Raw genomic sequence first — 22,554 nt, forward strand, 5'->3', positions numbered from 1 at the left:
CCGACTCGATGGCACCTGACAACAACAACAACATAAGACCATGGAGTCCTAGTGTGATTGATGTTAAATGATAAGCATTGGACTGCTAACCACAAAGTCAGAGGTTCAAACCTACCAGTAACTCCTTGGAAACTCTAGATATTTATGGGTACGAGTCAGAACCAACCAAATGGCACATAAGAAGATCAACAACATAAGACCTTCCTTCCCATTTCAACTCATTTTTCTGCTTCCAAGGACAGCTAGAAAATTACTGAGACAGAAATTCCCTTTTTAGGGTAATGAGGATTTGATCACAGTCCACATAATATATTTTGTTGTTGTTGTTGTTAAGTACCATGGAGTCGTTTCCGACTCATAGTGATCCTGCACAGGGTTTCCGAGGCTGTAACTCTTTACGGGAACAGAAAACCTCATCTTTTGCCTGCAGAATAGCTGGTAGTTTTGAACTACTGACCTTGGGGTTAGCAGCCAATTCGTAACAACTACGCTACCAGAGGTCCTTATATTTAGAGACTACTTTTAAACTAAAATCAACTTCATACCCATTAGAATGTAGTACATGGAAGAAAAAGCCAAATGGGAGCAGTACAAGAATGCCTATCCAAAAAGAAGTTTGACTTTAAGTATACTTCCTTAACAACTACCAAGAATATAAATACCTTCCAGGATATTTGTATATGGGTATTTATTTACCTTTGATGCAAGCACACCTATGAATGTGGTAGAGCATACAGACAAAATGTGGGAAACTTTTAGATATTACCAAACACTTTGAGGCAATGAGTTGCTGGGCCTCAGGGTTCAGGACCATAACCTTAGGGGACACCATGGTCAGTTGACATAACACTGTCCACAAAGACAATGTTCTATATCTTTGGTGAGTAGTGACTGGGATCTTAAAAGCTCATCAGTGACTATCTAAGGTACGACTATTGGTCTTTCCATATGCAGAAGAAGGAAGAGTGATGAAAAATTAAGAGGCTTGGAATCATTAGTCCAATTGACTAACAGAGCATGTAAACATCGGTCTCCACAACACTAAGACCCAAAGAACTAGATGGTGCCCAGGTACCACTACCAACTGCTCTGAAAGGGATCCCATTAGAAGGTCCCAGATAGAGTAGGAAACAATGTGAAACAAAACTCAAAATTATGAAAAAAATTTTTAAAAGATGGGCCTACTGGTTAGAAAGAGACTGCAGGAACCCACCGTGGGCCTTGTTCACCCTTCAGGTCTGGAATGGAACCAGTTTTCAAGCAAGTGGTGAATAAGAAAGTATATATGGAGGACAACAGCACTCGTGAGGTATGCTCACCATGGAATGGTCAGACATTCAAATCAAAAGAGCAACATTTACCTGGGAACAAAGTTCAGAGGGGTTGGGAAGGAAGATGGAATGGAAATAGAAACCACAGGGAGGAAGTAGGATAAGTGTTGTTACATGGAGGGAATTACAATCATTGAGATGAAACAAAGTGTGTGATTTATTGGATGTAAAATACTCTTCCCTGTAAACTTCCACTCACTTCACAATAAAATCTTTCATACATACACACACACACACACACAAGAATAATTCAAGCAATAAAAAGATCATTCTCTGTTGAAAATGCTTTGTATCATTTATCCAGGGCAAATGAAGTATACTCTGGTTATCAGTCCCTTTATTTGCCAAGCATAATTTTTCCATCTGTTGTATTTTAGCAAAAGAATTTATACAAATTCAATTCTCAAAATAACAGAAAGAGCCAAAACAGGATCAGTGAAAAATAATGCATATGCACTTTAACCTCACATTAGTTCTCAGGTATTATTAGCAGTCCCTTTTCTATTAATATTTTAGTTTAAAAATGTCCCCAATTTTCCCAGTGAGATGGATTGACACATGCTACAACAGTGGGCTCAAGCACAGCTACAATTATGGGGATCGTGCAGGACAGGGTGGTGTTTTCTTTTGTTAGACACAGTGTCACTATGAGTCAGAACCAACCCAATGCCACCCAATGATTCTCTTTGCACTAATGATTGGGCTTACTTCATTTCCCAAATTACATATCTATTTTCTGATGATGCCTGAAAAACAAAGAGAAAGAAGACCAACAAAAGATTTGCACATACACTGATAGAATGTGGTGGAATTGCGTCATTTCAGTTTTCTTCTTTTATGTGTGTTTATTATTAGCAACAGCCGTCCAGTAGGTTCCAATGCATAGCAACCTTATATAAGGTTTCCAAGGAGTGGCTAGTGAGCTTGAACCATTGTCTTTGTAGTTCAGACTGACTACATATTAACCTGCAGTGCCATACCACTCCCAGGAAAGTGATTGACGTTGAATTTTACCTAGTCACCACCAGTGACATTTTCTCTTCTCCTCACCAGCCACTACTTGAAATACAGGGCAGCTGTGAGTCAGAAATGACTCTGCAGCACTTAACAACAACCCTTGCTATACAGGATCGCTATAAGTCAGAACTGACTCAACAAGTCTTAACAGCAGTAATATATGTTGTTGTTGTTATGTGCCGTGGAGTCGATTCCAACTCATAGTGACCCTGTACAGGGTTTCCGAGGCTGTAAATCTTTATGGGAGCAGAAAGCCTCATCTTTCTCCCGCGGAAAAGCTGGTAGTTTCCAACTGCTGACCTTGCGGTTCACAGCCTGATTCGTAACCACTACACTACCAGTAATATATAGCTGTAGGTATAAAAGTGTTGGAAAATATTAATTTTTGTAATTGAGATCATTCACCGAAATTTCAAATGAATATTTTTCATATTCAATTTCTTTTTAAAAATCAGTAATATAGGACTGATGATTTCATTTTTAAAAGTAAAAATGTGTGTAGTAATGCCTATCTATGGATACCTCTCAAGTAGGTCTTCAAAGTTAGTGTCATCTCTATTCACATGGCAGTTATAAACTTAATTTGGTGTCTCTGTCTAAAAATGACAACCACATGGGGTCGCCATGAGTTGGCATTGAATCCTTGGCAACTAACAACAACAACATCTAAAAATGAAGAGCAGGTGAGACACCTAAAATATCCTCATTTGCATCTGTTTCCCTTCCTTATGTGAGGGAGAGTCAACCCACCCAATATTGCTTGAGCAATAAGGAAATAACCAGTGGCAACTTGGAAATTAATTCAAGGTTGGTTTCTCATAGTACTACTTCAGGCCCATCATTGTTTGGTTCAAAATGATGCAGGATTTTGAAAGAAGCAGAGATGATTGAATTGAAGAATTTGGCTACTGTGTTTTCTTACATAAAATATGCTGTTAGAGAATTCATATATTTCTAAGGTAGCAAAAAATACATAATTACACCATATTTTTAAAAATTTGAATCACTTCCTACCTATAAAAATTTAAGATCAATTATCCAGAATGAAAGGAACACACATAGATGCAAATCAATTCTGTATTGGTTTCTTATTACCACACTAAGAGAAAATCTGAGGATATAAGCTATGACTTAATTTTGACTTTGAATGCATACAGTGATCTCATGTACATAAAATAACCATCACAGAACTAAACTGAGGAATCCAACAGCTGGCTGCATTTAAATGATTTTAAAATAAATGCTTATAAAACAAGAAAATTTTGAGTGTTTTGCTGCTTAGGAGTAAAACAAATCACAAATGTTTTTTTATGATGATTTTCTCTGACAGGACTGGGAATTCCCACACTTCATGGGAGATGTTGATGTAAATCTCCCCGGGTTGCACACGCCTCATATGCAGTTCAAGATTCCCTTCTTCCAGAAGATCTTTAAGGAGGAATATCGTATTCATATAACAGGTATGTTATAACGTTGAACATAGTTTGACTCTCGTACTAAGGCAATGCTAGAAAGTCAGTGATTCAAACCCACCAGCCACTCCTCGGAAACACTGTTCAGGATCACTATGAGTTGAATCAACTGAACAATAAAACAACAGCAGCTGTTTTTTGGTTTTGTTTTTTAAAAGCAAACCACAACATTTCAGAGGCACACATCAGTATAATTTTATTCCTTGATCACTTAACAGCGCAGGATAATGCCAGGTCAGCTCATGGTTCTGCTCCACACAGTAATGCTGCGATCTAGACTACTGGAGGCTCAGCTTTCTTCAACTTTGACATCTAGTAAGCAACTGGAAATAAAGAGGATGAGGGAAATGGTTCAGGAGGCGTCCATTTTACCCCTACTCACATTTCATTGGTGAGAGTCAAATAACTCCACTTTGAGTCAAGGAAAGCAGTAGTCTCCATTTGGCAGTCACTTCTGATATCAGATCTAACATTCTAGGATAGAGAGAATATCTTTGGTATGGATAGATGGCTATCTCTGCTATACACCAAATTCCATCGACCTTGATTTTGTTCCTTGAGTGGGTTTCTTTTTCACAAAACATCACTCAGCATATCTTTCTTAACATTACTCCTCTTTATGTGTTCTTTCTTCCTTTACTACTTAAATCAAAACAAAACAAAACAAAAAAAACAATGGTATCCTAGAGCTACCATCAGCCCAATCGATGCCTTTAGGGATTTAGACTGTTTCTTATTTAAGTAAAACCTACTTTTGTATCAGGGTTCACATTTCATGTTAGTATAAAGTGATTCTCTTATGAATCCCAACATTATTTCATTTTCAATATGTCCTACTTTTGACATGGCTCTAGTATGATTTATTGTAATATTCTTCTACAACATTTCAATCATTCTCATCTGAAAAAAAAAGTTCTTGAATTATGATTCATAACTGCTTTTCCTGAAGAAGTTGCAGACAGAGGGATAATCACAAATAAAGGACGGCATTAGTTCCCAAGCTGTTCAAATGCAGGTAGTAAATGTGTATGTTTTAAGAACAGTAGTCTAGGATCCCACATCTGCTATAATAAAAATTGCTGAAGAAAGAAATCTATGCTTACACTACCGTCTGTGCTGCCGAATAAAAATAGCCTGAGCACAGAAAATGTTAACATCTGAGTACTGCAAAAAAAAAAAAACCTTTGCTTCCCAACTAGGATGCTGTTTTCTGCTTTGAGCATGAAGCGACATTCCTAAATTGGAGAATGAGCTCATGAATAGGGAAGATGCAGCAGGTTTCTTCTCCTATTCAAAATGAATACGGCCCATTTATTAAATTCACTGGGTAAATCAATCAATTTGCGTGCAGGTCACATAATGTGGTTTCAGAGTCCCCACTTAATCTCTGTAGTATAGTACTCTCTTGGACTTCTAAAACAGCTACCACACACATGGCATCAGCAGATCCCTTTGGGTGGGCTTTTGCTTGGGCCATCTGTTCTTGCTATCAGCTCTTGTCCCAGACCATCATTGCACTAATATTGTTTCTGACTGAGTATCAGAATGCCTGTCAAAAGCATACTACTAAAGTAAAGAACATCAGTTTCAAAGAAAAGAATCAGAAATCCCATTGATAAAAAAGTAATCAAGCTGTTAAAGAATATTTAATTCAGAGCGATTTTATGTGGCTTTGTCATATGCATATCAGATTCAGATTTTGTGGTGCTCTAAGTTTATACTTGGATTCCTGGTGTGCTGCTGTGGGCTAATGCGCTGGACTGCAAAGTCCATTTGAACCTTAGGATCAGTAGTTCAGACTCACCAGCTGCTGCTTGGAAACCCTATATAGGGTTGCTATGGGTCAGAACCAACTCGATGGCATTTAACAACAAGTTTTACTCGGGTCCTGGTGTAGTGCTCCGGGTTAATGTGCTGGACTGCAAAGTCAATTTGAACCACAAGATCAATGTCTCAAGCTCACCAACTGCTCCTTAGAAACCCTATACAGAGTCACTATGGATTGGAACCAACTTGATGGCACTTAATAACAACAAAGTGTATACTGTTTGGAATGTTCTACTTAAGAAAATAGGAGCTCGGGTAGCATAGTGGTTATGAATCAGGCTACAAATCGGGCTGCTAACCTCAGGGTCAGTAGTTTGAAACTACCAATTGTTCCACAGGAGAAAGATAAAGCTTTATGCTCCCATAAATATTTACAGCCTCGGAAACCTGTACAGGGTTGCTATGAGTCGGAACCGGCACAGAACCACCACCACCACTTAAGAAAATGCATGCAAAATTTCATCTTAAAATGATATTCAGTGCCTTGCAAGGGGACGATGCATGCAAGAGACCCTGAAGCTTCGGTGTCATTAACTTCCAGATAAATCCTCCTTAGTATTTGGGAAGAAGCAGATACATGGCTTCCATTTGAATAAAAACCTTGTCCCCGATTAAGTACTATTTTCAAAAAACATTGCCAGCAAGAGAGATTAGCTAATTTTTGGAACAGAAACCACATGTTAATAAGGTTTGCTAGAAGGTGGAATATATTGTACCTTTGATTTTGGTGTGGTGTTTGCCAAATTATGCCAATTGTCATTTCATCTTGGGAACTTTAGCATATCCAGGAGGCTAGGCTCCATTTCTAAATGGTTCTGATCTTGTAGGTCTGGGCAAGGGCTGGGAAATGAGATCTTTATAAATGTTCACCCAAGTGATGCTGAGAATTACTTTCTTTGGGACCAGCTCCTGTCTCACTGAGAAGCCAGGTAGGCGGTCTAGCCAGTTCCCTGAGATGGCTTGTGCAAACTGTTGGAGACCAAGACCTACTGGTAGGGCTTTTGAAGATTCTGGGGTCTAATTTCAAAATAAGGTAGAGAGTGGTGTGGGTTTTGGTTTATAGACTCCACCATTAACAATTTAAATCCAGTCTGGGTAGGATGTTCAAATGCATTCCCAGAACCATGATAATTTCTAGGAGAATTGCTACAGCTTTGAGGGCTGTAGGAAGTCAGAACTTACCTCCTCTTGTTTTTGTTCTGTTACTCTCTGTGTTCTGCTAATTGGCTGTAGAGGTTACTAAGGCCACTCTGAAGCCAGACAATTATCAACATCACCTGGGAGAGCATTTTAAAAGTAGCCATTCCCTGGCCCTTGCTCAGACCTACTGCAACAGAACCATTAATTGGCTAGCATCTGGTTTCCTGTGAAAGACCATTTTCTTACCTGACTTTCTAAGACAATTATTTCTGTGGAAACCTAGGGTAAAAACACTGTGCTACCAGCTACATTCTAATATTCTTAATACTTAGCAGTCTACACATTGCTGTGTGAACTGAAAATTCTAATTTTTTAATAATTCATTCTTTTTCTTTTTCTTGTGAATTGGGTGAAGGTTTACAAAGCAGATCAATTTCTAGTCAATAATTCATACACACTTTGTTTCATCTCATTGACTACAATCCCCACAATGAAACCTCTCTTTATTCCGCTTCCTCCTAGTGTTTCCTGTTTCCATTCCTCCTTCTTTCCTAACCCTTCTGCACTTTGTTGTTGGGCAAATACTAAGGAGCTCTGGTAGTGTAGTGGTTACGAATTGGGCTTCGAACCTCAAGGTCAGCAGTTTGAAACTACCAACTGCTCCGCGGGAGACAGATGAGGCTTTCTGCTCCCTTAAAGATTTGCAGCCTTGGAAACAGGTTGGAACTGACTCCAAGCCATACCACAACAACAAATCTCAAATGGTTGATTATTCTAAGGTGTTCATACATCCTACTGTTATTCCCTTTAAATGTTTGCTTTACAGAACTGATGGCACTGTAGGATAAGTAAAAGCACAGGACTGCTAACCACAAAGTCCATGGTTCAAGTCCACCAGCCGCTCCCGTGGGAGAAAGATAAGACTTTCTGCTCCCTTGAAGATTTACAGCCTCTGAAACCCTATACAGAGTCCCTATGAGTCCAAACTGAGTCTAATGCTGTTATTATCATTTAGGTCTGTCAAGTAGGTTCCGGTCCATAGTGACCCTGTATAAGGTTTCCGAGGAACAGCTGGTGAGCTTGAATTACCAACCTTGCAGTTCAAAGTGACTTTGCAGTCCAGGCCTTAACCCACAGCACCACACCAGGACTCCAACAATTATAAACTTGTTAATGAGCTGGCTGAAGTTGAGCCTTGGAAATGAGTTCATTTCCAAACAAAGGGTGGCTAAGGACCATAGTCTCCAGAGTTCCACCAATCTCTATCTGACCAGTAAGCCTGGTGTTTTTTAATGTTTTGAGTTTTGGTCTCCATTTTTCTCCCGCTCTGTCTCATTCTTTTTTTATGGAGACTTGAAAATATTTCTTGATAAGCAAAAGAGTGTAACTACTGAGGTTGTTAAACATGTTAAACATGTCCATCGCTGGTTCTCAAACTTCAGAATACATTAGAATTACCTGGAGACATTGCTAAAGCAATCTGTAAGCTACACACCCAGTCTGATGACTGAGGTATGGGGCAGAGTCTAGAATCTTTCCTTCTGCCAAACACTGGAACTAATACCCATGCAGACAGCAGAAGATGACTCTGAGAAACACCGAGGCCAAGAAACTTTTCATAGTCAGAATTCCTCTCATCTGAGTTTTAATTTACATCATATGCAACTGTTGAAATCAAAAGCCAAGGTTGCTATTGTTAAGTGCTGTCTGAAGTCAGTTCTAACTCATAGCTACCCTAGGCACAACAGAGAGAAACACTGCCTGATCTTCACCATCCTCACATTTGTTGCTATGTTTAAACCTATTATTGCTGTCGTTGTATCAGTCCATCTTGTTGGGGGTCTTCCTTGTTTTTGCTCACCATCCACTTTACCAAATATGATGTCATTCTCCAGGGATTGAGCCCTTCTGACAACATATCCAAAGTAGAAAAGATGAAGTCTCCCATCTTTGCTTCTAATGACCATCATGGCTGTACTTCTTCCAAGACAGATTTGTTGGTTCTTTCAATATTCTTCACCAATACCATAATTCAAAGGCATCTATTCTTCAAAGATGTATTTACTGTCCAACTTTCACATGCATATGAGGTAATTGAAAATGCCATGGCTTGGGACAGGCACAACTTAGTCTTAAGAGTGACACATTTGCTCTGTTAAACACTTTCAAAAGGTCTTTTAAAGCAGATTTGTCCAATGTAATACGTCAGTTGATTTCTTGACTTCTGTTTCCATGAGCATTGATTGTGGACCCAAGTAAAATGAAATATTTTACAACTTCAATCTTATCTCTGTCTGTCTTGATGTTATGTAGTGGTCCAGTTGTGAGGATTTTTGTTTTCTTTGCAGTGAGGTGCAATGCATACTGAAGACTGTAATCTTAGATCTTCAATAAGTATTTCAAGTCCTCTTCATTTTCAGCAAGCAAGGTTGCATATCATCTGCATATCACAGATTTTTATTGACTCTTCCTCCATGTTGATGTCATGTTCTTCTTCATATAACCCAGTTTCTCAGATTATTTGGTCAGCATACAGACTGAAGTAGTATGCTGAAAGGGTTCAACCCTCTCATATACCTTTCCTGACTTTAAACCACACAAGTATCCCCAAGTTCTGTTCGCAGGACTATCTCTTGGTCCTTGTATACGTTCCTCATAAGCACAATTAAGTATTCTGGAATACTCACTCTTTGCAATGTTATCCATAGTTTGATTCACACAGTCAAATGCCAAGGAACAGAATGCAAATTCACTAGAAAGGGGATGGCCAGTGAGAAAGGCACATAATAAAGGCCAGTCTTGAACTGGAAAGTTAAGAGTTGGGTCCAACAGAGGAGGATTAAAGGTAGAGTAGGATTGGAAAAGGGGCATGTCTCAATAACCACAGAGGAAGCTGGGCCTCACAAGTATGAAAAGGGACCCTATAGGACCCCAGACTGCTATTGCCTGGACAAGGACAGTTAGAATTCTCTGGGAGTTAGTGAACGCTAGACCTTGCTCCTAACTACCAGTAGTTCCCTGTGATCCAGAAAAGACCATCTGTGCCTGTGAGCTAATGGAGAATAAAGGTTTGGTGCACAGGCTGTGCCCTGCTATTTACTGGTGATGTGGCCTGCACCTTAGTTTTTTCATGTGTTTAATGGAGACAGTAAAAGTGCTTGTCCCATAGGGCTATTGTGACAGTTAAATCCATTAAGATATGCAAGGCACACCATCTGCCATGTAGTAAGCAATCATAAACTTTTACTATTTTTACTTACAGCTTTTCCTTTCTCTCATCCGAAGTTTGTGGGTCCTATTTAATTCAAGAGCATCAGAGGGCTCTCTTATCATTTGTCCACATTCAACTGTTCTGTGTTCTCAAGGAGGAGAAAGCTAAGAATAGAAAACTTCTCTCTCCCACTAAAATGCTCAGTATGTAGAGAACTATTGGACATTGATGAGTTCCAGTGACCATTTTAAAACATTTAGAATTAGAGTTTTTTTTTTTTTTTAATCTTGATTCCAAGCTAGCTTTATTTATGCATGTCAGAAATAACTTGAATTGTTGCATCTGTTTAGCTCATCTGGATTCCCCTTGACAGATGGTTTGCTGCAGTATGTATGAGCTTTCATTTTATAAGCAGAGCTGCAGCTTATAAAAATAAATCATTTATATATCCAAGGATGTGTTAAAATACTTTTTTTCCCCAGGATATTTTGACTTCAGTAACAAAGGGGATAAATGGTTAGTGATTAGGTCACATCAGTGCTTTTAACCCAAGTCTATTGTTTTCCTCAAAGAAATGCAAAATGCAACTGTGTAATTATCTTCTCTGCCCTCTCCCCTTTTACCTATAAGGTAAGTGCAGAGATGGATTCAAAATGTGATGCACTAAGTCTCTGGAGGCGAGAGAGGAATGGCCTCTCAATTCAGTCTCTGAAGCTCCTCTGAGTCCTATTAATGCCAATCCCAGTGGAAGCTCTGCCATCTGTCATCCCAGCTAGACAAAGGAAGTGTCCCATTGGTGGCCATCATCTGAGTAAATTAGGAGGGGACTGGGCGAAAGGCCAGAAGGAACGACCGTGCAGCCACTCAGAGAGAATTCACACTGTTGGCACAATGATGCCCACGGGAACCCTTTCGGCAAAAATGGAAAATGTAGAAGTAAACAAGCCTCCATGGCGTCTGTGTCCTATTTTGGTTTTTTGAGCAGTGTGAGGGCTCAGGTGCTTTACAATGGCGAGGGTGTAGGAAGCAATGAATAAGACCCCTTCATTTGATTTCCATAGGTGCATGAGTTCTGGCAAATGAGTTTCCAGAAATTATTTTTCAAAGAACTTTCCTGTGTCAATCAGATCTTGAGAAGTGCTAGGGAAGGAGCAGACCAATGGTCCATTCAGCTGAATAGTCTGTCTCTCAAAATTAGCAAGGGACTTGTTACAGGGAAACATTATGCATCCTCTTCACAACAACTATCCCCAAAGATCATTAATTTATCCAAAGTACACAAGAACTCCTTGCTATTCTCTCAGTTGTGAATTTTGCTAAACCTCCCAGAAGTAATTTCCATTACAACGCATTTGTATGGCTGTAAGAGCACTTGTCCCTTGCTTATTTCTTATATAAAGCAGCAGTTCCCTTTAGTTTTCTATACCTCACTTTCTTCAAGGCCATAGTTGTTTGCCTATATTTTATCAGTCCTCATCTGCCTCTGAGCAAGCCTCTGAGGTCTTCTGTCTTCATTTATAAATGAGTGGGGATTTTTGTAAGAAAGCTCATATGCTCTTCAGGAATTATCTTTGTAGTCAGAAGAAGGTCTCAAAATATATAATAAATCATAATCCTTGAAACATAAATATTTTGCTTTTCTCAGTTTTTCAGATTATATCATTTTAGCAGTGTCCTAGAATTTGTCACATAATTATGACAAATGTACTTTGTTTGAAAGACTAGAAAATTGTGTTTTTTATTTTGCTGGAAATATTTTGTCAGAGTTAACAGATAATTTCTAAGTAAATATTTGCCCAAACTAGACTAGGATGTAGGGAATACAGACATAAACACACCATAGTTCCCAATCTCAAGAAAGTCATATTCTAATGGTCCGCTAATTCAGTATAAATGCCTGGCCACTTCTTCCTCTTTTTATCATTACAAAGTCTCCACCTCTACTTGCCATCCGGGTTATGTCCTGAGTGAATAATCTCCCATTCAGAAGCAACAATGATAAGAAATCCACATTGAAAAGCTATATTCATTTGCTCTTATGTCTTAAGAAGATACATTATCAACTCAAATAATTATTAATACATAAATTATTCAGTAAATATTTTCAATTTACTAAAAGGCCTCCTCATGGCACAAGCACTTTCTATGATTTTTAGATATCTCTAAACTGCCGAGAGAAAGATTTAAAGAGATGCTAACTCAGTAAATCCTGTTGTCACTGCCCATGTCTGGGCAGAGAATATTGAAGACAGTCAAGAAACCTGAGACAGCAAACTCTGTGTGTCTTTTATTTGTTCAAAACCCACCTAATTCAAGCTATGGTTGCTTGCTGTCTCATGATGGAATGATGGATGCTAAATGGCTTTGTATGGCATGATTTTTTTTTTTTTTATGTACCTGTGCTGAATGCCAAGCCTGGCCAAGCAATAGCATCCATTTGGTATGTTGTTGTTGTTAAGTGTCGTTGAGTCAATTCTGACCCATAGTGACCCTGTATAGGATTTCCAAGGAGCAACTAGTGAGCTTGAACCACCAACCTTGCAGTTCAAATGACATTGCAGTTTGATGCATTAGCCCACAGTGCTATACCAGGATTCATTTGGTATAGTGGTGGTGGTGGTTATGTGCCATGGAGTCGGAACCTACTCATAGCAACCCTGTACAGGGTTTCCGAGGCTGTAAATCTTTACGGGAGCAGAAATCCTCATCTTTCTCCCACAGAACAGCTGGTAGTATCAAACTGCTGACCTTGTGGTTCACAGCCCAATTTGTAACCACTATGCTACCAGAGCTCCTTCCATTTGGTATAGAGGTGCTCATAACATACTCAACCCTAATGCTGACAACTCAACAGAGTAAAAGTTCTAAAATATTATAACTGTATATTTGAATCATGAAAATTTAATTATATAGTAGAAAGATCAGCACTTTATAGTATTTTTCCTTAGTTGAAAAAAAAACAAAACAAAACATTTTTCCCAAATTGTCATTTGCTATGCAAAATAAGCAGGGGTGATATTTAATGAAGACTCCTTTTTAAATTAACTAGTCCAGGAGTCTCTAAACTCCCACAAAGTAAAAAGATAAAATTACAATTATGGTATCATTTTTAACAATCAATAAGATTCATTAAAAGCATAAAATACAAAAAGAGGTTATCCCACCAACACCATGCAGTGATTTCTCGTTAAAGGAGACAGTGAGATATTTCAATGAAGAGATTCATAGAAATAATGTATGGATTGTTACCCTACCTCCTTGCTGGTTTGCATTATGCTTTGTAGTTAAAACAACAGCAGGAAATGCAGGATTTCTCATAGGATTAATGCTAAAACACCAAACCTCTTGTTCCTACATTCATAGCAACACAATCTGACACATGGCTATAAAAGCACTTTTGACTCTTTTGTGTGTCTTATATTCTTTCTTTGAAAAAAAAATTTTTTTTTATGTTTTTTATTGTGGATTGAGTGAAAGTTTACAGGTCAGATCATCGGTTTTACTTTCAACAAATCATACACCTTGTTTCTTTACAATGATTACAATCCCCTCCATGTACCATCAGTTAACAGCGTTTCTCTCTATATTCACTTTAGAGCTTTTTTTTAAAAACACTCAGGCATATATAATAATTTACACCACCTAAGGGCACATTATGCAAGTCTGCCTCCTGGCTACTATCTCTTAATCCCTCTCTTCCCATGAATCTTGAGTCCTCAGCTGCTCCCTCTCTCCATGTCCCCATCTCTGCCTCCATCTCTAGTGTCACTGCTTCTCTGGATAAGGTCTCACATTCCATTTGTGTCCTTCTCCCGTGTCTTATATTCTTTCTATGTGGGCCATTTGAGTGATTACGATTTATTCTTTATGGTAAGTGGTGTTTCTCAGAATATATATAGTGCACTCAAGCTTAACAAAATTGTGAGGATGTTGCAGAAGCAGGCAGTGTTTTGTTTTGTTATGCAAAGGGTCACTATTTCAGAACTGACTCAGACAGCACCTAACAACAATTTTAAGTAAACCTTGCTCCATTTGAAAAATCGTGTATTCCATCTTTTGGGTTCTAATGGTGAGATTTCCTGGACCATCATAAAACATGAAGGTTTATGTAGTGTTTGTTGCACAGACTTTCCAAAAAGCCTTTTAGAGTTGAGAAGAAACCTTAAAGATTGCATCAACCCCCTCACTTTATAGTTGAGAAAACTAAGCTTGAATCGTCCCATTTGACTCTGCCTTCAAATATACCACATCTCATATGGCAAAAGAATTCTTTTAAAGAGAAGAAAGCATTGCAAAGATAACAAAAACATTGTGAAGGAAATGGAAGGATGCTTTATAGAGAAAGATAAACACCCTTCCTCTAGACAAATGGATAAACGGATTAGAGCTTAAGTCAAGTCAACCAAATACAAACAAAAAATAATAATGACCATTTCTTCAACATTTGTAGCAGCTTCAAGTTTAGGTTAAATAACTATGACAGTTAAGTGTGGAACAGTGTTATCGCCATAGGAAAAGGAAAGGAAAGAAGGTATGAACATGGAGCCTGCCTTGTACTCCTCCCTGGATATTTCCCCACTCCCACATGACCTCTGTGTTGGCAGGAGACGTAGGGACACTATCTCCCATTCCTTAGCTTCAGTATGGAGTCCAGGTATAGTGCTGTAGGATTAGCACTGGACTGCTAAAGGCAAGGTCAGCAGTTCAAATTCACCAGGTGTTTCTCGGGAACCCTATACAGACAGGGTCACTTTGAATTGGAAACGGCTCAATGGCACTAAATAATGACAATAACATACTCTATCTATCTGCCTGTCTATCTATCTATCTATTGTTGTTAAGTGCTGTCGAGTCAATTCCAACCCATAGAGACCCTGTATAGATAGGGTTTCCAAGGAGCAACTGGTGAGCTTGAACCACCAACCTTGCAGTTCAAACAACTTTGCAGTCTGATGCATTAGCCCACAGCGAGATATATATATATATTCTTGGAACTAAAATTTAGGTCTTCCAAGCTACAGACAAATGACCAATTTCCATAGATTTGTAATATGTTAAATATACTGATTCCAGACCATATTTACAAAAAAAAAACACCTTAGGTGTTTTTTGGATTATTGATTCCGGTTTCTCTATCCATTGATATCAGTGCTCAGAAATTCGTGCTGCTTTATCCAAATGTAAAGAGTCTATCCCTTTTAGGATGTCTCTTCTACAACCCTCATACACCCTCCATTCCATTCTTTCACCAAGATCCTGTGTTAACTGAGCTTGAGAATTAGAGCTGTAGACCCTGGATACAAGGTCTGACACTGTAAATCTTTGCTGGAGTCAAAAGCCTCATCTTTCTCCAGTGGAACAGCTGGTGAGCTCGAACTGCTGACCTTGTGGTTCCAGTCCAGTGCTTATCTTGCAGAGCCACTCCCTGAGAAGTACTTTTGTTGTTTTTGTTAAGTACTGGTTCTGACTCATAGTGACCCTGTCTAGGGTTTCTAAGGAGAGGCTAATGAGTTAGAACCGCCAGCCTTATGGCTCAAACCAACATTGTGGTCAAATACTTATTATACAGTGCCACACCAGTACACCAAGAAGTTCAGTTGTTGTTGTTGTTAAGTGCCGTCAAGTCGGTTCCCACCCATAGCGACCCTGAACAGGGGTCCCGAGGCTGTAAATCTTTACAGGAGCAGAAAGCCTCATCTTTCTCCCGCGGAGCAACTGGTAGTTTTGAACTGCTGACCTTGCGCTTCACAGCCCGATTCGCAACCACTATGCTACCAGAGCTCGTTAAGAAGTTCAGCAGAGGGATATAATTGCAAATATAATAGTGCTGTCTTTTTTGTCCGGAGTCCTGGTGTGGCGCTGCGGATTAATGCGCCAGACTGCAAAGCCATTTGAACTGCAAGGTCAGCGGTTCAAGCTCACCAGTTGCTCCTCAGAAACTCTATACAGGGTCGTTATGGGTCAGAATCGACTCGATGGCACTTAACAACAACAACTTTTTGTCCACCCTAATACATGTCATAGAATTTTTAAATACTCATATAACCTCATTTTATTCTCACAGTATTCATTTGAAGTAGTCACACTGATATTATTTTCCATTTCACATGGAAAACAAATTGTATTCACACAGTAAGTAACAGGATTTGAGGGGAGAAGGACAGAATCAAAGAAAGGCATCTATTCAGTTTCCCCAATTTGAAAATAAAATCATTGAGATTTAGATAGGTTTAACAGATTACTCAAGGCCATGTTATTCAAGTCTATGGTTAAGAATCCTGGAGTGGTGCTGTGGGATAATGCGCTGGACCACGAGGTCAGTTTGAAATGCAAGGTCGGAGGTTCAAACTCACCATCCACTTCTCAGAAACCCTTGACAGGGTTGCTATGAGACAGAACTAACTTGAGGGCACTTAACAACATGGTTAGGATGAGATCTCCAATGGCTGATTCCAGCCTATAGGTTTTGTCACTTAATTAGTATCTCCTCAAAAATCCATACAGATACATTAGAGGAGATGATGATAACCATTAACTGATGTCAGGCAACATGATTTAATTTGCTCCTCCCTTATCTAAGCTAAATATGCAGATTTAAGATCACCTGAGAAAAATGAATCAGCATAAAGTGATTCTTTAGAGTGAACGTTTAGTGGTCAAACAGACCAAGAATTGTTAAAGTTGTTATTAAGTGCCATTGTTTCCAACTCTTATCAACTCTATATAGGGTTTCCAAGAAGCAGCTGGTGGATTTGAACTATCAGCCCTTTGGTTAGTTGTTGTTGTCGTTGTTATCAGGTGCCATCGAGTCAGAATCGACTCAAAGCGACCCCATGCACAGCAGAACAAAACAATGTCCGATCCTGGGCCAACCTCACTACCGCTGCCACACTTGAGTCCATCAGTGATGCCACCTGGCTGATCCATCTCGTTAGGGGTCTTCCTCTTTTTCTCTGACCCTCCACCTTACCCAACATGACATCCCTCTCCAACGACTGTTCTCTCCGGACAATATGTCCAAAGTATGAGAGACGAAGCTTAGCCATCTTGGCCTCCAAGGAGCACTCTGGTTGCACTTCTTCCAAAACAGATCTATTGGTTCTTTTGGAAGTCCATGGCACTTTCAGTATTCTCCTCCAACACCACCACTCAAAGGCATCAATTCCTCTACACTCTTCCTTATTCACTGTCCAGCTTTCGCATCCATATGAGGTTATTAAAAATACCATGGCTTGGGTCAGGCGCACCTTAGTCCTCAAGCTGACATCTCTGCTCTTCAATACTTTGAAAAGTTCCGGTGCAGCAGATTTGCCCAATGCAATATGTCGTCTGATCTCTTGACTGCTGCTTCTGCGAGTGTTGATAGTCCAGTGCTATTAAAGTTACATGGTAGAAAAAATCTTCTCCTATTCTTCTCAGTGCTCCTAAGCTTTTGTTTCTATTCTTGGCTTTAATTATCATTTTTTCTTTGTTTATTAACACTCAAAGGATACTTGGTGGTGCAGTAGGCTAAGCTTTATGCTGCTAACCTCAAGGTCAATAGGTCAAAATCCTAGGAGAAATGGCAACTGAGCCTTTTTTCCCATCAGAGAAGCTCCTTCCTTCAGGCTCCCTGAGCATTCATCTTTCTTCCTCCTGGTTTGTGTAATGCTGTTTATCTTCAGTTTCTGATGCCCTGTTACCATAGAAACAAAGAACTCTTTATGAGGGACTTCCCCATTCATGAACTTCTAAGAAAAGATATAGAGAGGGTTACATATTTCTCCAAGGGACTTATATGGGTCAAGAATGTGGTAGACTATTATACAAGCTAAAGATCTCTTCTTCTCAGCACCCAGCTTGGATTTTTAACACATTCAGTTTACAGGAGAGTAAATATGAATCTCCTAACAAAGAAAAGCTTCCAAAGCTCTCTCTCTGTCTTGTTTTGTTTTTGTTTTTTAAACTTACTTTTGCTCTGGAAGGTACAAACGAGTGCCTCTTTAATACTGGATAAGAGTCTCTGAATTTTATCATTGCACCCATCTCATCCTTCTTCTGTCTTTGTCTACAATAGTCTCCCTTCTTTTCCTTCTCTGCTCTCAGCTCCTCTCTTCCACATCACTAAATATTTTTCTGTGTGCTATTTTATCTGTAGCATAATAAAAACATAAACTAAAAGAAGCAAAAACATTTCCAAATGTCTTCTATCATGTTTGCCTTCAAGAACCACTTCCCCAAAAATATTTTATGCACAAAACTGGTCTTGGTTTGCTTTTTGTCTTCTTTCTGTTTTCTCAGCAGCTCACTTTTATGCATTTCTGTTGTAGACCACTCATTTAGCAGCTTTCAAATGTGGCCTCATATGATTATTTATCTTTTGATACCTCTGTCCAGTTTCCCCAACAAGATGATGAATTGCTCCCTGGAAGACAGAAACACATGTCCTCAGCTCTGTCAATATCTTCACAAAGGCTCTTATAATCACAATAAATATTTAGTAATGATGCGCACCTTTGAGTCTGTTTTTTCTCTGGCTAGAGTGCCTTTATTTTGCCTTATGATTAGTTCTTGATATGAATCTGTTTTGAATCCCTAAGAGGGTAGGAATGATTTGAACATAATTGTGTCAGATGGTATTAATATTTTATTGTATCTGGAAACAACTTCCCACTGTTCTGACTTTCTCATTTGGATGTGCAAAATTAATCATTCAGGCAGGAACTTCCATTGTTGTTGTTGTTAAGTGCTATCGAGTCAGTTCCAACTCATAGTGACCCTACATAGGGTTTCTGGTTGAACCGCTGACCTTGTAGTTCAAACTGACCTTGAAGTCCAGCTCATTAGCCCCCAGCACCACCCCAGGACTCCATGAACTTCCATTATAAATATGACAAAGTCCGAATAGCTGAATTTAGATGAGCTCTAGTGATGCAGTGGTTAAATTCTCGGCTTCAAACCAAAAATTCAGTGGTGTGAAATGACCAGTTGCTCCATGAGAAAAAAGATGTACTGATGTGCTTCTATGTGGCCGTTCTGTTCCATCCTATAGGGTTGCTATGAGTCCTAATCAATTGGACAGCAACGAGTATTTTATTAGTTAAACCATTTCAGTGTTAGCTGAGTGATACTTTCCATTCGTATTCTTAAAATAGATTCTCTTCAGACATAAGTTACAGAATTCCACACAAAGAAAGAAATGATCATGGGTTTGATGGTAACAGTAGCAACAACAATTAAGCCCCTGTTATGTACTGGGCACTGTGCTTAATGTCTAGTAACCTCATCAATAATAAGAATCTAGTATTGTTTTCTGCAAATAAAGATGCTGGAGAATTTAACCAAGTAGGCCAAGATCACATAACTAGTAAGTTGGGGTGTCAAGATAAAAATCCTTCAACCTTACATATATTAGAGATTTGAATATATACTGTTGTTGTTAAGTGCCGTCGAGTCAATTCCGACCCATATTGACTCTGTCTAGGGTTCCCAAGGAGCAGCTGGTGAGCTTGAACCACCGACCTTGCAGTTCAAACAACTTTGCAGTCTGACACATTAGCCCACAGCGCCACACCAGAACTCCTAAAGCTATATAAAAAATAGACCTTTGTGAGTTTAGTATTTTATCATCACCATTGTTTTTATTGTTGGTGTTAGGTGCCATCAAGTCAGTACCGACTCATAGTGACCCTGTGCACAACAGAACGAAACACTGCCCAGTCCAGTTCCCCTCCACTGAGATGGATTGGCGCGGTAGCAGCAACAATGGTTTCAAACGTAGCAACAGTTGTGAGGTTGGTGCAGGACCAGGCAGTGTTCCATTTTGTTGTGCATATGGCTGCTATGAGTTAGTACTGACTCAATGACACCTAACAACAACAATAATTATGATAATAAAACACTAAACTCCTCGCAGAGCTTTATTTTTTTATATAGCTATGTATTATAGTATAGTACATACTAAAACGTATTTTTATAATTCTTGGTTTTATATGTGTGTCCAAAATCCTATCTCTCTGCTGTCACAAAATTTCTATAATCATGTGAAGCAGCAGCTTAATGTTCAATACCATCCGTTTTCTTCAAATACAAAAGAAAACAATTTTGGCATGATATGTATAACAATTATAACTAAAGCTTTTAAGAAACCATTACTGTATCATCTAGTTAGCTACAACAAACCTATAAGGTAGGCATTTCAATATTATTATGGTACTATACTTGATACTATACAATTTGAAGTGAATTATTATTATAATAAAAGTTATAATGGAGTCTAGTCTAGTATCCCTTGAAAGTAATTTTTCCACATTTTCCAATTTGCAGATATAAGAATAGCCCTAGATAATAGATCACAAAGTAGTATCATACTTATACAAGATTTTAAATACCACAAAGAAATTGTATTAGTTACAATCTCTCCAAAAGATGTCTTCTAAAGCAATTCATTAGATTTGGTTATATTTATATGTCTGATAAATGCATTCTGTTCAATGAGAATCTGATGTGATTATTTTTAAAGTCTTGAAATGAATGTTCAAGGATTATTGATCAGAATTACATCAACTAATGGTTTAATCAACAGGTCACCTACAAGATGCAATGTGAATTCAATTGATATACTGCTGTGCTTATATTGCAAAATGATTTATTTCTTGCCCAGATATAATTATAAAACTGTAAGAGATGTTCAATCAGACATTGGACTTTCCTGAGAATTTCATTAGAACTTTGTTTTCACATTAATTGAAATGTTCTAAGAGAATAATCTACATAGAACCAAATTTGACTGTAGCTATAGTGCTTTTAAAACAAGGAGACCTAATCTTGTTAGTCTATATACCATAAATTAACTGGCTTTGGGGACCTACAGGTACATTTTCATATGCCCAGAATCCATTTAGTAAATTCCCTTTACCAATCCACTTAATGGCAAGAGATTAGTCTCAAAAAATTAATTGTTAACATATCTAAAGCATTAATAATTTATACTATAATACTGTTATATCCATTTTAGTGGAGAAAATCCTATTGCAATTTATGGCTCTGTGATTAATGCAGTATTTCTATTTTAATGCAGGTAAATGGTTTAATTATGGAATCATCTTTCTCGTCTTAATTTTGGATCTTAATATGTGGAAGAACCAGATATTTTATAAACCTCATGAATATGGGCAATATATTGGCCCAGGACAGAAGATTTATACAGTGAAAGACTCTGAAAGTTTAAAGGATTTGAACAGAACCAAGCTATCCTGGGAATGGAGGTCTAATCACACCAACCCTCAGACTAATAAAACATACGTTGAGGGAGACATGTTCTTACACAGCAGGTACATAGGGGCTAGCCTTGATGTCAAGTGTCTGGCCTTTGTTCCAAGTTTGATTGCTTTTGTGTGGTTTGGATTCTTCATCTGGTTCTTTGGACGGTTTTTGAAAAATGAGCAAGGCATGGAGAACCAAGACAAAACTTACACCCGCATGAAAAGAAAATCCCCATCAGAGCATAGCAAAGACATGGGAATCACTAGAGAAAATACCCAGGTTTCAGTGGAAGACCCATTGAATGACCCTCCTTTGGTTTGCATCAGGTCTGACTTCAACGAGATAGTCTACAAGTCTTCCCACCTAACATCAGAAAACTTGAATTCACACTTGAATGAATCTACCAGCGCAACAGAGGCTGATCCAGACCCAACTACTTCTAAAAATACACTTACGAACTAGATTCACTTACTTGGCAATAGCACAAAAAGCAACCCTGAGTGTAACTTTAAACAGTTAGTCTTTCCTTTTGTAAATGTAAGGTTTACGTAGTATTAGGTAAAGAAATATAAACAATGCCACAACGGTGCTCAACATGCTTTTTCTAGGACTCATTGTTTTCTATTTGTATTATAATACACGTGCCTACAGTATATCTAACAGTCCTCTAGAGATTGCTTTTCACAATTGCACAAGCTATTTACTGACTTTACAGCATAGTCAAAGATTAGATGATTTCCTGTGTATCTGATGTTCAACCATAGTGGTGCCTTGAGACATTAAACTGTTTTTAACTGTACCAGAAATGAAATGTGGAATAGTTCTCTAACCTACTTCACATGTTTGAGTTTTGTTTTGTTTTCTATACAATTACTTTGATCTGTACTTGACTTCTAAGCAGGAAACAGTTATAACCAAGATGTGGCACAGCAAGTATCTCTTGGTTTGTTAATCAGCTATGGAGTTGGTGACTTTGACACTTGGACTAAAGAAAAACATGGTGATTACCTTGCAATTTTTATTGGCTGCCTGCCAAATATAAATACAGATGCAAAATCCAGTAACAGGAGGACAATAATCCAGCATGGGTCACTACTTGTGAAATGTGGCTTTCTCCAACCAGTAATTGCAATTAAGTGATAATATCTAATTATGTTTTCCTAATTAAAGATAAATTGCTACTTGATTAAAAATCCTGCCCTTCACCTTTGGGAACAAAGGTTAAGAGGCACAGTTGGGTGAACTCACAAATTTATTGACATTTACACCAAGCCCTACAAAGAACAAGGGACTGGAGCTTTAATCATGCGAA

General features: G+C 38.5%; 1 protein-coding gene across 1 annotated transcript in view; it reads left to right on the forward strand.

Annotated features, from left to right (window-relative positions):
• The window catches only part of TMEM117 (transmembrane protein 117), a 763,946-nt gene extending 742,242 nt beyond the window's left edge, over positions 1 to 21,704 (forward strand). The window contains exons 11-12 of the mRNA XM_006865317.1: positions 3,679 to 3,808; positions 21,058 to 21,704. Coding sequence (XP_006865379.1) covers positions 3,679 to 3,808; positions 21,058 to 21,704 — 777 coding nt within the window. The remainder of the gene's footprint in view (positions 1 to 3,678; positions 3,809 to 21,057) is intronic.
• Positions 21,705 to 22,554: the final 850 nt, after the last annotated feature.

This window comes from Chrysochloris asiatica, unplaced genomic scaffold (assembly GCF_000296735.1).
Source record: "Chrysochloris asiatica unplaced genomic scaffold, ChrAsi1.0 scaffold00077, whole genome shotgun sequence".
NCBI classification, from domain to species: Eukaryota; Metazoa; Chordata; class Mammalia; order Afrosoricida; family Chrysochloridae; genus Chrysochloris; species Chrysochloris asiatica.